Source organism: Seriola aureovittata, chromosome 3 (genome assembly GCF_021018895.1).
Source record: "Seriola aureovittata isolate HTS-2021-v1 ecotype China chromosome 3, ASM2101889v1, whole genome shotgun sequence".
In the NCBI taxonomy this organism is placed as follows: domain Eukaryota; kingdom Metazoa; phylum Chordata; class Actinopteri; order Carangiformes; family Carangidae; genus Seriola; species Seriola aureovittata.
This window is the reverse complement of record NC_079366.1, coordinates 3,541,255-3,558,756: the sequence shown is the minus strand read 5'-3', so window position 1 is coordinate 3,558,756 and position 17,502 is coordinate 3,541,255. Positions and strand designations below refer to the sequence as shown.

The 17,502-nt window shown below is 38.2% G+C and overlaps 1 protein-coding gene across 2 annotated transcripts in view; it reads left to right on the top strand.

Moving 5' to 3' along the window:
* The window catches only part of sorcs3a (sortilin related VPS10 domain containing receptor 3a), a 233,433-nt gene that overhangs the window by 183,631 nt on the left and 32,300 nt on the right, over window positions 1-17,502 (top strand). For both annotated transcript variants that reach the window (XM_056371766.1, XM_056371767.1), the window contains 4 exons: window positions 842-959; window positions 1,064-1,197; window positions 4,728-4,841; window positions 7,839-8,010. In XM_056371766.1, the coding sequence (XP_056227741.1) occupies window positions 842-959; window positions 1,064-1,197; window positions 4,728-4,841; window positions 7,839-8,010 (538 nt within the window). The remainder of the gene's footprint in view (window positions 1-841; window positions 960-1,063; window positions 1,198-4,727; window positions 4,842-7,838; window positions 8,011-17,502) is intronic.

Genomic DNA, 17,502 nt, shown 5'->3' with positions numbered 1-17,502 from the left:
GATACTAGATTTAAGGACTGGACAGCTAAAGGAATAACAGCTCTATACATTACAATTAAAGAAAGCACACTGCTCAGTTCTGAAACGCTTAAAGAGAAACACCTATTAGATAAGGAAGACTTTTATCGATATCCGAAAATGCAACATTATGTTGATATGAAGGTGAAAAATGCAACCAAACCATGTATATGTCTGATGGCACTGTTTAGAAAAGCATACAGTTCAGATACTGGTAAAGGAATCATTTCATCCACATATAAAGGTCTGTCAAATCTTAAAACACATTCCACTTCATACATTAAGACAAAATGGGAGAAGAAAGAGGGGATCGTTATATCTGAGGAAGAATGGACAACAATATGCAAGTACCAATGGAAGTGTACCAGAAATTGAGGGAGTTTGGCTGGAAGAACATGATAAGGCATTTTATTCACCTGCTCAGAAATCAAAACGCAAACCACCACTGTGTTTTCTGGGACTGCCCTGTCATTTAAATGTGAAATCCCTCTAGAAATGAAGACTATATATTTTGGATATGTACCACAAGAATGGTCCAAAAGAGATAAATATTTAATGGCTATAATGTTAGTGGCTGGTAAATGGTTATCACCGGAGAGCCCAACTTTAAAAGTATGGATGGACATTACACAGGGCATTTATAAAATGAAAAATCATAAATTGGAACAATGTACCACATATTGTAAAAAAAACATTGATTAGCTTGGGGTTGGTTGCAATAAACCACAATTCTTCTTTAATCGTCTCACATTATTTTGTGAGGTCATACAGCCCATTATTTAAAGTAATTGTGTTTTTTTAAGTTTGTCATTTGCCTCTGCAGCTTTTTTGGACACTTCAGCCACCGTTCTGAATGGCAGCTCATCAAGATCGACTACAAGTCCATCTTCAGCAGGAAATGCACAGAGGAGGACTATCAGACCTGGCACCTACACAACCAGGTAAAACGTGTGTGTGTGTGTGTGTGTAAAACTGATTGTGTTAAAGTTCATGCTATAAAAAGAGGTATCACTGACAGTAATTATGGTGCTCATTGTGACCACAGGGTGAGCCATGTGTGATGGGACAAAAACAGATTTACATGAAGCGCAGGCCTGGAAACTACTGCATGCTGGGAAAAGATTACTCCAGAATCCTCTCAGCTGAGTCCTGTATTTGCCGAGCTCATGATTTTGAATGGTAAGATGGAGTTTGTCTTTGTACAATGGCTCCCTTCTTCATTATCGTCAGGGGAGATTATGTTTTTCTCCATTGTCTGCAAAAGCACTTCATTAACAGCAATGTTTGTTCTTTAACACTGTCACACATGTTGAAGCGCTGCTTTCAAAGGCTGTGTGTTGTTTTATTGTGTTAATACTTTGATTATTTTGCACTGGGCGGATGCCAAGTCTGAATGTTTGGAACAGTATGAATGCTACGCCCAATCAAAAGTATTTAAAAAAAAAAAAAAAAAAAAAAAAGCTCTTAAGTCTTGAAAACAGCTTCCCCTCATTAGCCACTTGTTTCTTTAGAGTGAATCCATCCAGCTACCATTAAACATCCTCTTCAGTCCACTCAAATATGCTCTTAAGGGTTGAACTAACCTACTTGCTTTAGCTAGAAACAACTCAATCACATTACTTCAACCCTGTATCTGTATCGGCTGGATTGCCACAAAGCAGGATTAGAAAATAACACTAATGTTTTGAGCTATGAGACTTTTGTTTTAGACCAGCCTTTTTCAGAGAGTGGTCTGCCAGTAAATTTTGTTAAAATGTCATGTTTTATATTCAGTGTTTCCCAAACTGTCTGTGAGTGACCACAAAGCCTATAGCAAGTGTATATATTTTGTTATAATAAATCAACTCCTATAAATTGACTGTTTTACAGTGTTGTTGGACTTACAGCGACGTAACCGGCAATTTTGCAAAGCTGTCTACTCGCGTAGCTACTACGTTTTACACATTATCTTTTACGATTAAAGTCAAAAAATGATCAGCATGAAGTTTGAAAGGAAAAGTGGATGAAGCTAACGGTTAGCTTGCAGCAGGCATCAGCAGCCTCTTGACCATCCAACACACTGACCATCAATTAAAAGAAAATCAGATGAAACGTTCGACATAACGGACACAACATGCAAGTGTTAAGACAGTGTTAAGTTTTATTAGTAATGTCATCCTGTTGCACCACCTGTTGCTGTGCAGTGTGTGTGGCACAGTGGTTGTGGATAATTAAAACTTTCCGAGTGATATTCTTCCACACATCCCGCCACAGTACGAGTGAAGTGGTTGGCCCTAAAGGTTTTAGGGATGTTTGGGGAAGTGTAAAATGTTTGTCCTTGGTCTGAGAAGGTTTGAGAAACACTGTTCTATCATACACTTTCTAATATTAATGGTTTTCTAATAACTAGTAGTAACTAAAGCCACTGAGCGCATACGGATGTATTCCGAAGAAAATTAGCTATGTGAATATGTGCTGTTGGTACTACAGTACTTTTACTTCTAGCACTACAGTGCTCAAAGTACTTTTCTTGTAGAAAAATATAGATGTTTTTCTTATTATTAATAATAATAATAATAATAATAATTATTATTATTATTATTATTATCTAGTTTTGTGTTACAGCAACACAGACACAATTCCAAGCTTATGTCAGAGTTGGTCACTACCTAAAAGAAAAACTGAGCAAGAGAGAAAATAGTATGTAAAGTGGGCGATTTATTCCTTAGCAGTAAGTGGGTTGTGCCATCTTCTGTGATCAGTGAATTAACAATGCAACCACTCAAGCATGCAGAGATGAGTTCTATACAAATACTATTTCCACTCTTCATCTCGGAGGCCAATTTTCAGCCATTTAAGTGGAATCCATTACATATGCTATTCATGTGTCTCGTTAATTTTACTCCATTTGCATGTGTGTTTTCCAATAATCTGATAAGTTTGGGGTCGTTTTACACAATTTACTCATAATGTCTGTCTCCGTAGCGTCTGTCTGCCAGCTCGCTGTGTTTGTAATTCTGTTGAGACGGTGTGGAGGGGTGTAAATAGTTTCAATTTGTATGCAAATCCTAAATGGTTGTATTTTTATCTTGTATGACAAGGAACAGAAGAAAGCCATCCCAACATACAGCAGTTATGTTAATAGTGTTTGTAGAAGGTCAGAGAGTGAGTGCTAATTGGTTCCCATTGAACTAGTGTAAAGTTTGTCCTATTTTCTGTCTGTTTCTCAGTCTTTCTGATTTCTGACTGTCTATCTCACTTCGTCTCCGCAGGGACTTATTTGGCGCATGCTTAAAATTCTAAAATGAGGATTTTAAAAACCACCAATGCAGAAAGAAGCTCAAATCCTTTAACTTAATTTGAGGTGTGAAGCGTCTGTCTGCCACATGATCAGCTCGAGTGCATACTTATTAGATGGATATGAAATGGCTGAGCTGTGCATGGCAGAGACTTGCTTGCAAAGAATAGAATTTTTATCATTATATTGTATATACAGAGCAGGAAACTGATGCACCAAAGATTAAGGCTGGAAAATGAACCTCCATACTTTTGATTACACATTTTCTGATCTAAATTAGGAAATCAGGAAACTTTCAGACTCGAACCTGTTTGGTGAGGTTTAAACAAACTATGGTGCATTTGCATGTTTGGTTTCATTCATTTAGGCTACTGTGAAAACAAATTCCTTTGTGGTGTGATAGTTTAGCAGAACGATTTTATTAGCATTTTATGATAGAAGTGAAGTGATTTTAGCATGAATTTAACCTGATACACACCCCCATTTTAGGCTCAAAAATAATATCATCTAAAATAAAAAGTTTACTGTTCTTCAACCCATTTCATTATAGTTATAATCCTGGATCCTGTATAACCAAAAAGTCAGAATGATTACAAGAGATGCTGAACCAAACATGGTGGAAATATAAATTATTTGAACTTTTTTTTAGAATATATAAGGCCTGCAGCTACAGAGGCATGATGTATTCACTTGACAAAAAAAAAAATGTTTGTCTGTTTTTCTGAATTAATGCGATTATGGTCTCATAATTAAATTTCTGAGATAATGTGATAATAATGTCACGACACGGTTGAGCCATGATCCTAATTCTGTGTACACACCCAGCTTTAGAATTGCTGTACATACTGTAATCTCACTCTTATGATATGGGCTCGGCTGTTTTGTCCCAAAAAGAACTCCACACTGACCTTTTACCTTGTTGGCCTCATGCACCTCTGCAACTGATCTGTCTTGACTGCTCGTTAATGAATAGTTCACACTGTTGTAATCACAGAATCAAAATGGACTGGTCAGCCACAGGCTGGTTAGTTTTGTTTATTTGTTCTGGCTTGGTAGGTAATTGATAAATCAATGTCATGACCATCATCAGAATGGACGTTTGCTTACCTTGCTTTGTTAGATGTAAATCATGTTCTGATTGGAATTACTAGCGGGCAAGTGAGAGTTAGTCATCCTTGTGTATGGTGACACCCCCCCCCCCCCCCTCCCGGTATGCGTTTTTACACACACACACACCTACACACTGTTGTGGCGCATTTGTTAACAGTGGCCTTAATCAATACATAATAATGATGCGCCAGACAGGCCCCTGGTCTCCAGTTATAAAGAGATAGATAAGAAAGGGATGTGGGACACATTGTGTGACAATATGTCCCTTTTCACATGCTGATATTGATCAGGGGCTGTGTGGATGTGCTTTGCTGTCTGATAGTGATTATGGATATGAGCGGCGTGGGGACGGGAACTGCCGGCCTGCCTTCTGGTTCAATCCCTCCTCTGTGTCAAGAAGCTGCAGCCAGGGCCAAAACTACCTCAACAGCACAGGGTAAGGACTGTTTGTATTTAGACTGTATAATGTTATATACTGTTCATTCATGTGCCTTTTTTTTTTTTTGCACAAATGTATCTGTTTTGCAGATGTGATTTGGATGCTCAAGCTGGGTTTCAGAACAAATACAGATAAGATTTAATCAGGGATTTAATATGATTAGAATCACAAAACTGAATGTCATTCTATGCAGCAAGAAGCAGGATGCACATACGCGTGTTTGTCCCTTTAAGACCGGGTGTGATGTACTCGCGTAGTATAGTACGAGTTTGCCATTTTAAAGACATGTGACTGATGAAATGCATTGTGATTCTCTGAAATTAGGGTCAGGAAGGCGAATCCATTATGGGAAATGTATTTAGTTTGTTTTTAAAGTGGCAGTTTGGACAGTAGCTAATGACCTGAGTGAGGGGAGATATATTGACGCAGATTACAGCAGTTACCTGGATGAAAACAACACAAAGAGTGCTTTAGAAAATTCAGACACTTACTTCAACCTGCTAGGCTGCTAACCAGTTAGACAAGGCTCAGGGTGAGAGAGGAGCAACAAGCTATTTGATACAGCAAGCCAGTATCACTGCTAGTTAGAGGCTATTTCTCAGCCTCTGAAGCAGATAGAAGTATGAAGTAAAAAACATTTGAAACTTTAAACCTTTGGCTTCTATTGTACATCATTGCACTGGTCTAACCAAGGGTTCAGATATCAAGGAATATAAACCTACCATGGGGCGAGTAGAAACGATACAAATTAACATATGTCCAAGGCTTCCCTTTAGGTTCCTATCCTCACCCCTAGAGGTCCCCATTTCTACATTTACTACAATTTAAAAATGGCTAATAATCTTATAATCTAAATTTATGTGGCAAAACAAAAGGCCCAGAATTAAATGTAAAATATTCTATGCTCTAAAGGAAACAGAGGCCTAGATTCAACTAACCTGAAAAAATACTATTGAGCAGCCCAACTCTTATCAATGTTGCATGGATATCTCAAGATAAAGCTCAAATGTGCCTTTAGACACATTCATGATTCAAGACACCTAGAGAGTAAATAAAATGAGTAATGATGAGTAAAAACACTGTAAAAAAGTTAAGACTCAATGTGGATTGTACATAACACTGACTTTGTCCCATCCAAATTACAAGCAGGGTTTAAAAAAAATGGAAAGAAACAGGATTAATCATGTTGGGTCAGTCATTTTAGGGATGAGAACTGATGTCCTTTTTTGCAGCTTTAGCATAAACACATCGTCACCAGCCCATGAGTGGTTTGATACAGCTATAGCTCAGACATTACTTACAGGAACATAAAGAATGGGACAGACTACATATTTCACCATCCATTATTGAACCTTTCATGTTGATAATTAAAGGCACTATTAAAAAGAAAAATATATCACACATATATACATAAGATATTACAAGAATAACTACTGGACAAGAGTTTGGACGCCAAGGGAAAACGGGAACACCATAATTTCAGATAAAAACTGGGAACCAGAGAGGGACATTAAATAACCCCATTTGGAAGGAATTCAAATGGAAAGTTTAGATCAGATTTTTCAGGACCCCTCTTGGCACTTTGGACCATTGCTGGAGGGGCTGTGGCCTGGTAGGAGACCACACACACACATCTGGGAATCAGACCATTGGCAATGCATACAATTGTATACAAATACAAATTAAAGAATGTTTAAATATAGAATTACCTTGAGAATCACCTTACTTCCTGTTATTCAATATTATCAGAAATCATAGAAGAGAACAACTGGACAGCTGAACTACTGATAATTGTCAATAAGACAATCTCCTGGCTGAGGCTGCAGCTGGCTATCACAAAAGATCTGGCATGCTCAACCCAGTATAAAAAAAAGTATTGCAACTGAGTGCCAACAAAAAAAAGTCACAAACTGTCAAAAAAAAGCTGTCAGCACTCACAAATAAATATAAATCACTTTTAATGTGCATGGCAGCGATTAGAAACAAACAAAGTCTCACATCTTTACCTTCTTCAGCATTTCTGAGACACATTAGGGTGTGACCCCTATTAAACAACAATCAGGAACCAGCTGGTGACAAATCATAGAGACATTATCATCATCAAAACACAAATATTAATAGAACAAGCAGTAGTAGTAGAAAAATACATCAGTAAAATATTAGAAATATATCACAATATTTTTATTTCTCAGGGGAAGATTGTGTTACTTCTTATTTTAAAAGATACACAACCTCACTACTCACCTGAGTACTGCGTCAGTGGCATTAATGCACCTACTATGCTGGTTGCCAATTGCTGTTAAAAAAACAAAACAAAGGAGAAGGAGAGAACTACTTTGACTGCTGGCATGAACTGGGTATACAGAGGTCAGGTGGCCATGAACTATCTCTCATCAGAGACACTGTTTAACTAACAATGTATTTAGTTGTTTCACCTATTTCCCAACCTTTGTATGTGATGAACCAACAGATCAGAGAATCCCTACTTTCTTTTTACTTTGTCATCACTTTACTGAACTGAACTTGTTTCAGTATAAAAAATTTACTACCACATCCATAAAGTTAAAATGACTCCCACTGCAGTACACCTGGTTCGATTTAGACATTAGTGATAATAACTTCTCAAGAACAAAATACTTTTTTGTGTCTGGGGTGCAGTAATTTACTTTCCATTAGAATCAATTTTTCTTTCTTGTGTCAACAAGATGTGTCTTCTGTGTCTGTTGTGGGGGCTCCCCAGGGACAGACACCTTGCAAAGCTTCATAGTGGGAGTTTTTTTTTTTTCACTACCACTCTGATTAACCTCGGCAAGTTGTCTCAATCTCTGACACGGCTTGTATTGTCAGGTGTCTTCTAGTCTTCTAGTCTGTTTGTGCACAGTGAGGCTGTTCAGACACAACAGCTTGTACCAACGCATCACTCTGCTGAGCTCAACTGTTTATCAACCATACATGCTCGAAGCACTAAATTCAACCTCATGTGTCTTTTCAAAGGTATCGCAAGGTCGTGTTGAACAACTGCACTAAAGGAGTGAAAGAAATGTACACGGCAAGAAAGCAGCAGTGCCCCAACAGAGCTCCTAAAGGACTCTTACTGACCACCAAAGACGGCAAACTCACTGCCAACCTGGGCAGCAACGTCACCTTTCTGGTGCATCTGGATGAGGTGAGAACACAATTAACACAAGTCCGTCACTGGACTAGATAGATACTAGTTTTCTTAAGGCACTCAACTTATTCAACCTATTTTACCTAAAGCTGGATTTGATTTCATTGATTTTTGGCCACTGGGGAACAGAAAAAACAATTTGACAGACTCTACAGTTGATTTTGCAAGCAAATTAACTACAATTGCCCACTTTCACATCCAGAAGATACGTTAGCATTAATGCAGATTTATGTTTTGGGGCATGTACTGAATGTAAGTCCATTAATCACCATGTTAATCTCCTTTTAGCTCTGATTTCGTCTCCACCAACTCCATAGGGAAAAATGTGGCTGTATATCTGGTGAATGCACCGCTATTCTTAGCTGTAGAGCTGAGGGTCATCGTCTCATTTCAATTTAATTCAATTCGATTCTATTTATGTGGCACCAAATCATAATATACATTATCTCGAGGCAAATTACAGAGTAAGGTCCAGATCTTATAACATTACAGAGAAAAACCCTGCAGTTCCCACCTTGAGAGATATGGAGGAGAGGAGAGAGAGAGAGAGAGACCAGGAACAGCTGTATATACTGTTATATTCAAGCACTGTCGGACTAGTGATACTTATAGGTTTAATAATGTTACTAATAATAACAGCAGCAATTATAGCAGAACCATTATTATTACTATTCATAATCATCATTATCATTATTATTGATAAGACTGATTAGAATGCAGGCTATCTGATTAGGTCATCCGCTGCAGGCATAATTCACGGAAAGTCTGCGGTGTGATTAGCTTGATCCGAGTTTTTTTCTCATAAATCTGTGATCTTTTTTCTTGGAATATTAACCCCATCGCCCGGCTCCATTGTTTTCTTTTCTTTTCCTTTTTGTTGTGGCCTACAATGGCCCTAATACACTGCTCTAAATATCAGTGTGTCCAGTTAAATTAATTTGCCAAAAGAGTAAAAAATATTCAGTAATATTACTTACCTGTATGGCCACTTACTGTGGAGAAAGGAAAATCATTCAAAATCAAGAAAACACTATCCCTTTAAGAGAACCGCAAAAAACACGCTGTGTGTGGGCCTAAAGAAAATGTGTACTTGTGTTGATCTGTGGGTATTTTGTTATTTCATTAATTGATTAAGTTGCAAAAATGTAGATGGACGTGTCTTTGGCAGTTCATTTTGGGGATACAACATGAACATGTGACACACACCGAGCAGGAGGGATGGAGAAGCAGAGGGAGAGAGAGCAGCAGTTTCTAACGCTGACTAGCAACATGATGAACAACATGTGAATGAATATACCACATCACACAGGAGGAAATCTCTGACCACTGATTTCACAGCTTTAAACCTTTTTCTTCAAATGTAGGGATTTGCTCAGAAGGTAAAGGAAAAAATGTCTTCATATTATCCTAAAGAAAACTTTGGCAGTCGTACTTACCTCATTTGTATCCTATTTAAAGGAAAACAAATGTCCTGTGTCCGTTGGGAATTTTAGGTATGGAAAAGTTGACATCATATGTGGCATCCCTCAGGGCTCAGTAATGGGCCCATTGTTGTTTCTTTTGTACATTCTTACATCTAGGTCACATCTTTTGGAAACATAGCATATGTTATTATAAGCCGATAACATAGTTTTACCTATCCCTGTCCCCTATAGACCTGTTAAATCACTGCTTGAATGCATCAAAGATAAACTGGACGTCCCAATTAAAATTCTTGTTATGACTGACACACATTAACAGAAAGTCTTTTTATTCAGTGTTGATATCAAAAAATATTTATTTTTGTAAGTTTAAGAATACATAAGATAAAAGCCAATGTGTTGGTTACTGGAGACCTGCAGGGAACTGAGAGTAAAGGTGTTTTGTTCTGTCTATAAAACATTCACAACATATAGTTTAACCAAACCCTGAGGCAGAAATGCTGAAGTTAGAATACTGTGCTTTCTGGGAAAGTAGCCTGGTTTTAAACACTCTGAAAAGTTTAATAGAGTCAAATGGCTATAAATTGCCCAGACAATGTAAGAGTTTCTGAGCTAGACGCAGAAGCGAATCTCACCAGAGACCCTGTTAGTGAGTGAAAGGCGCTGTGTTCAGAGCCAGGCCTGCCAGGCTGCCCGGTCACAAGGAAAACTGCCTCACATGTTTCTAAGGCAGAATATGGTCCGTTGATATTAACTGCAGGCTCTGGGGCGTTAGCAATAGTGTTTTCCTGCTATTGCAACAGCTCAAGGTAAGTGTGCGTCCCCAGGGGTGTTGTCCGGGCCCAGTTGTCATATTACTGTGTGATGAGTTGAGGAATTGAGGCCTATTTCTTTCATTAAGAGGGGAATTGTCTGATGGAAAGGGGAGGGGGTGACGGAGGAAGGGAGGTGGGTAGCACAGCAATGTGATAAAAGAAGGGTGCGGTAAAGAATCCTTGTGGCATCAGCCCTCTTTGAGAAAATTCTCAAGATGAATTCAAAGTTTAATTTATATTCATGAAGCCTGCAACGGCTGTATTTCTTGGGGAGAGCAATTGGCCTTAAATATTTAATGGATAGAGGACTCTGTGGCACACATCCACATTTAAAAATAAGGTTGGAATCTAACGAAAAATTGACCCATGTTTTGGGATAAGACACACATGACCACATGATACCATCACTGCTTTTGTATTGTTTGGGAAACCTGTTACGCAACACAATAATCACAGATGAGCTTTGTAAAAGCGACTCACTTATTCACTAAGCAGTCGAAAGAGAAGCGATTGGCTTGTGCGAAAATGACATCAACCAAATCTCAAACAATTCATGAAGAATTTATCTGCCGTTCCACATTTAGCATCAAAGCAAAGAGACAGAGGGAATTTGAAACACTTACGTATTCACTTTATATGATCACTTAAAATGGTTTAATGTTGTAGACTATAATGTGTGTATGTGTGTGTGTGTGCGTGTGCGCGGTGGTTGAAAGGTAATTAATATATAATTATTAGCTTTGAGAGATTTTTCAAGCACAAGCTTGGTAATCAAATTCAGCAAATACAGGTTAAATGCCATGACTGAAGTGAATGAGGCTGATTTACATTGCTCAAAATAGATGAAGACAAATGAAAATGAAACTGCACAAATACTCACACCGACAATAAACAGCCAATTGCTCACATTGAGTGGAAAAAAATCTGAAATTTCAAGAATAAAGTCACAATATTATGAGAATAAAGTATTTATTTTAGGTTTTCATGTCGCTTTAGAGGGGAAATATCAGACGCTTTAAAATGAGGAACATGGAGCATCCTGTGAAGTAATAATAGCATTGGCTTCAGAAATAAGGAGAGCATCACGTCATAATCGGCGTCAGGACATTGAGAAGATTGTGCAAGAAACTGAGTCTGTTCTAGTGTTAGACAAACAACAGCTGCCAGAAGCAGCTCAGACTGCCACCGAGTATCCTTTCACTCGTATTATTGCTTGTAATATTCCTAAAAATGGTGTTGTTTTTTTTCTCTCTCACTTTTCATAAAATATTATTACTTTTTTCTCATTAAATTACGATTTTATTCTCACAATATTTTGAGTTTTTTCTTGTAATATTATGACTTTATTCTGGAAATGTCAGATTTTTCCTCAATGTGGGCTAAAACTCTGTTGTACTGATGTACATTTTTGTAAAACTCTCCAGTGAATACTCTTGTCAAGACTCTTCCAAGAGACTCACAAAAACTGACACTTCAGGTGCTGCATCCAAACCTATGCACCAAAAACAAATGCAGCCATCACGATATAGCAACCTTTGAATTTCAAAATTGAATTGACTTGAAAAAATGCAAAATAGTTGAGCATAAGAATATGAAAAATCCTGCACCACCTGCGAGGCTGTTTTTGTTCACTTTATTTACCATGAAGGCGTAATCCTAACTGCAGCGGCCAGGGTTCGAGTCCCACCCGTGGCCCTTTGCTCCATATCATCCTCTCTCTCCTTGTCCCTGACTTTCATGTCCCTCTCTGAATCTCTATCGGAATTAAGGCAAAAAATAACGTAGAAATAAAAAAAAGTGATCAAATTGACACATTTTCTTTATATTTGTAGAAACAATAAATAACACATCTAGATACATTTTTAAAGCATCATGACCTCCAGTACTTTTAACATCCTGGCTACAGCCCTGCATGTTTCCAACTTAAAGCTTGAACAACACCATTCTGTTCATACATCACATTTTACGTCCGATTTATTCCAAGAGGTACGACAGACTAAACGATGACACAGAGTGAGCCTTGGCTTCCTGTCCGTGGAAAAAGTAGCTTTCCTTTTGGTTCAGTGTTGTCATGAATCAGATTTACCGGCAGAGCTGAAGTAACTAAAGCTTTGCCACCGCTGTGTTTTAGTCGGAGAGCAGATGCTGGTGATGCTTCATTTTAGTTTTTTCATCACAGAGACACTTGTTTTCCACAGAAGAATTCATTGATGTTTTTCTAATAGCTTTTTAATTGTACCCTTAAGGTGTGAAAATTTATTTATAACTGTTGAACTGTCTGATTTGAGTAATTTAGTGTTCGGCTGGATGTGGATTTGTGGTGCCACCCCCTTCCATTTGTGTGGCCATTACTACATTATATGGCGTCTCCAGTTGAATTATCACCAAACAAGCTCAAAAGACTTGCATTTTTTCCTTCTTGGCAAATACAAGCTCCTTGTGATCTTCCTAATAATTGTTTTGTCAGTTTGAATTTTTATCAGCCACTTCTCTATTTTACACGCCAGTCACATTTGGGGGAGAATGTTCTACAGTTGTTCTAGCTCATGTTATCTTTCTGTGAAACGTACTTCTGCCCCAGTGGAAAAGCTCGATGGAATCTCCTGCCAACGAACATTGCGATCAAACATGACAGATGCGACTACTGAGGATTCCCAGCTAAAATATTAACTGCAGGGTTCATTTTTAAACTGCAGTCATAATAATACGTGGATTTGTCCTGACTCGTCTGGTTATTAGGTGAAATGAGTTAATAGGAAAAAAAACAAAAACCTTTTACTGTTATTTCCCATGAGGCACAGGGCACACAGGCTGTAAACAAACTTTTGTGTGTGTGTCTGTGTGTGTCAAATAACTATTTCACTTCGTTAAAAAAAAGCAAGATCCCATCATCTAATGTAATGTAATTGCCAAAATGTAACATTTAAAGCTACATGAACAGATAGTTTTTTGTAAACATTCGTTCATACAGTATATATTCACCTCACCACATTATGTCTTCTAAAATAAAAGCATGCAAACAAAAAGCCACAAAAGTCAGACTTTATTTCATCTTCACATCTAAAATGAATCTTTAACAAATACTACAGTGAATCGCAAATGTCCCTGTTTGTTTCAGACCGACACAGTTGTCATTTTCCCATCCAGCGGCCACGCTGTTTAAATAGCAAAAACACTTGCACCCATCTGACCACCCATGGGTGTGTTGGTCTTACAGTGATGTGGGGTCAGGTGCACTGTCGGCGCATGCCATGTTGAGGCAGCGAAAAGCAAAAAATCTGGTCTGAAGTAAATGCCTCAGTATTTTACTTATATTTTAAGAGTGCATTATCAAGAGTAATATGCGCACCTACGTAGGCAGGTGCACACTCTACCTGTAACGCACAAGCAGAGTGTGATGAAAATGTGCTTCAGATGTTCGGATGAGTCAGGTGGAACATTACAATACAGCCCTGAGAAGGTCGGTGCATCCTTTGCAGTGTATTGTGTATTACATAACATTACCATGTGTCATGGATGTCTCTTGGGCATAAATGAGACTCTGCAGGGAAGCATTTTTTTTTTTACACTACCTGGTAAATCCACAGATACTTATGTACTACATACATACATACTATAGCTTGAAAAATCAAGCTATAAAGGAAGTAGTATATAAGCAACATTTCTTCCCAGGAGAGATGACCGTTCTAAGGAATTTCAGTGAGTGAGTTTATCTTTTCATGAATTTCAACCCTTTGCTGCCTGAGAGCTGAGGGGAACTGCAGTGTTAGGTAATTTACTGTCACTTCGTAACTACAAATAACCCCCTTCACATGACGCATACTGTTGTTATTTGATCCATTGTTAATAAAAAAAAATATTGATTAGCTTGCAACTTTAAATATAAAATATTTCTACACAAGGTCATTTCATTGCATTTCACAGATTTTGATGATGGCTCTTCCAATAACCTGTCATGAAAAGCTTGAAATCATCAAAGCAACACATTGTTCGTTGACAAATTATTACAGCATGTTTAATATTTACCATAAATAGAGAAGTGCAACATGACCTCTGGTCTGTCTGCTGTAGAAAGAACCAGCATGACGAACCAGAATTGTTCACAGCTGCAGTGTCATTGTTGTCACTCATCACACTGACATTGTAGGTTCAGTTTTGACACGTACATTAACAAATGCCGGCCTTGTGCATCCAAATCCTTGTCAACCGGTACAACAGTGCTTTCACTGCAAACTGACACTGATGTCCCAGCCTCAAGGCTCCAGCCACAATGTTTTTGGATCTGTTCAGCCCTGGGAGATACATGCGCACAAAGAGTGACATTTACAGAGACGGGTCAGCATCAGTCTCATGCAGATTAGTGAATTCCATTGTGGCTGATATAGAGAGCAAGCATGAACGCAGAATGGACAGCAGACACCAAGACGAGCCGAGTTGCATTGGCGCCACCAAGCCGGGGACTTGCTTGCATGCCAGCTCATTATAGCTCTTAACAATGCCCGCACTGTCAAACCCTGTTATTAGCTATTAGCTATTCTCTATTCTCTCCAGTCACTTATCAAAGATATCGTTTTCTAGGCAAAGTGACATGAAATATCCCCAGAAGGCTCAACCCAACCTCCTGTGTTTTTACACTCAGAATCACACAAAGAAGGGACTCGGTTAGTGAGGGATGGAAGGAGTAAAAGCGCCGAAAGAAAACAATAGGTGTATTTATTTTTGTTTTATTATGCGTTTCGGTGGAGCCAGCATGCTAATGCAGTGTTACAAATGACGATCCCTCAAGCACTGCGCTACAATGTGCCAAGGGGAGGCTGGGAGTTTGCCCTCACAGGCCTGGGGGGACGAGCTCAGATTTGGTCACAGTGGCAGCTGGATGCCACCAACACTTGCGCTGTGTGCTGATCCTTGGATAGAGCCAGATGTGACTCCCAGAACGGTGCAGGCAGCTGAAGACTCGCACACCATGCAAAGGCAAACATGGTGGAGTGGTTGCATATTCTGTACACACTCTCTGTTACAGTACAGTTTTTTCATAATTATTTTACACATGACTAAACTTCTCCGAGGAAGGACTTGTTGAACTAAGTTTTATGAATTTTCACTGTTTCATTTATTAATGTTTACCAAGTTATTTGTTTTGCAAATTAATATTTGCCAAATTTGTGCAAAACAAAGCGCATTAATGCCTGTTTTATGAAACAAATTATCTGCTGCTAAACAAGTCAGACAAAACCACACCAGTAAAATCTGTACTGAATAATTGAGGGAACAGCTATAATTATCTAACTATGTAATTGCTGTAATTATATAGTGTAAGTATATTTGATGAAAATGAACATGTTGTGCAATGAGCAAGCAAATGTCAGAATATTAATATTATAAAATCATCCTGGTTAGCTATAAAATGACAAGTTACAAGTATTACAGAAGTGAATGAATGAAACATAGCTTCCAGTTCAATCTTAGTCTCTCATGTGGACGTCCTTGGAGTAGAACCTCTCTCTCTGTTTATACCACTGTGAAAGGAAGAGGGGAAATCACAAGTTCCAATCTAGTAGCACTATTATATTTACAGTATTTGTTAAAATATGTTGCTCTCCTTTAACCACTCTCTTCTGAGTTTTGTGAGCTTTGCCCTCATCATTGATCATTAATCAGTTGCAGTGGTTTTTTTTCTGACAAAGCATGAAGCATTTTCAGATTTTGCCTTGCAATAAACTGTGGCAGTGTTTCCAAAGCGCCGAACGAGTCATAATTACACTGGCCAACTATCGTAAATCACTGAAGTGTGGAACGTTTCTTTCTGGTAGCTGAATGTGAGAGGTTTGTGAGATAGTGCTTCCTGCCAGGTCATGCAGAGCTCCTAACAAGCTCCATAAATCAAATGTTGAGTTTTGAGTGTTTGGTTAGAGATAATTCATTATGAGTAAATGGAAACTTGTTTTAATTTCGATTGGTGGAGTTCTCAGGCAGCAGTTCACAGGCTGGAAGTATGCCCTGCAGCCAGAAAAAAGAATTAGTCATCAACAATTTTTCATTTGCTAAGGTCAAGGTTAGATTTGGTTTTATAACAGTTCATCTTTAATATTTTATGGAGGAGATTGCAGTTTGTCAAATGAGCAAGCAGACAATTTTTTTTTATCAAAATATTTTGAGGACTGCACATAATTTCAAGCTGTTGTAATTAAGGGTGGGAATTAAAACAACAATATAACAATATGATCAATCAATTAATAAATAAAAAGCAGTCAATGTGATGCAGATCCAGGAAAACAAGCAATGAATATGAAATTAAAACATTTAAAGGTCCCATATAGTCTAAAGGTAGATGACTATGTCTTCTTTGATTATAAAGCAGGTCTATGTTCTATATTAATACTGTGAAAGAATCAAAGTGCTCAGTCCACAGAGAAATGCACACAGCCTGTATTCAGAACCTGAGCCTTAAAACCAGCCGTCAGGACTTTTGTAACTTTGTGATGTCACAACAAAGCAGTCACTGTTCTCAGTCCCGCCCACTTGGACCTACCATCCAACCTTGCATTTGGTTTCTCTGAGTGTTTACCTGAAATCTGCTATATTTTTATTTGATCTCTCAGAAAACAGTCAGCCAATGAGAAGAGAGGCTCGGAGCCTCCTCTCTTCTGATTGGCTCACTGAAATGTTGTTATAAAGCTCCAGAGAGAAGCTTGAGAGAGGAGATGTAAATCTACATTGAGATAGAGAGATCTCAGGAAACAGGCAAGTATCACAACTCATTGAAAAGTTTTACTGTGGGAACAAAAGACCTGCAGTGTTCTGTGGAGCATCTCAAGTGTCCTAAACCAGTCACCCAGCACTGTCAAAGTACTGGAACAGGGGATGAATAAAAAGAAATTAATAATCTTGTTCACCCTTTTCCTGTCATTGATATTAAAGCTGTTAGCACAGCAGGCATATAGCATATAACAAGGTGTAGCTTTACAGTAATAGTGTTTTACAGTAATATTTGTGAATGCATATATTCATATTTCGTGCGATTTGTATTAATATGTGGAGTGCTGAATATTGATATTTGTAGTTCTTGTTAATATCTGCCGTGCAGCTTTCAGTCTCTCAGAGAAGTAGATTCTCCTTCTCGCTTTCAAAGGGGAAATGATTGGTTGGCACTGAAACCCAGCTTAGCTCCACCTATTCCTTCTTATGCTAACACACTGCTGTAATGTTTGTCTTTTACATTTTGCACTTTGCTGCTACAGGATTGCTCTCAT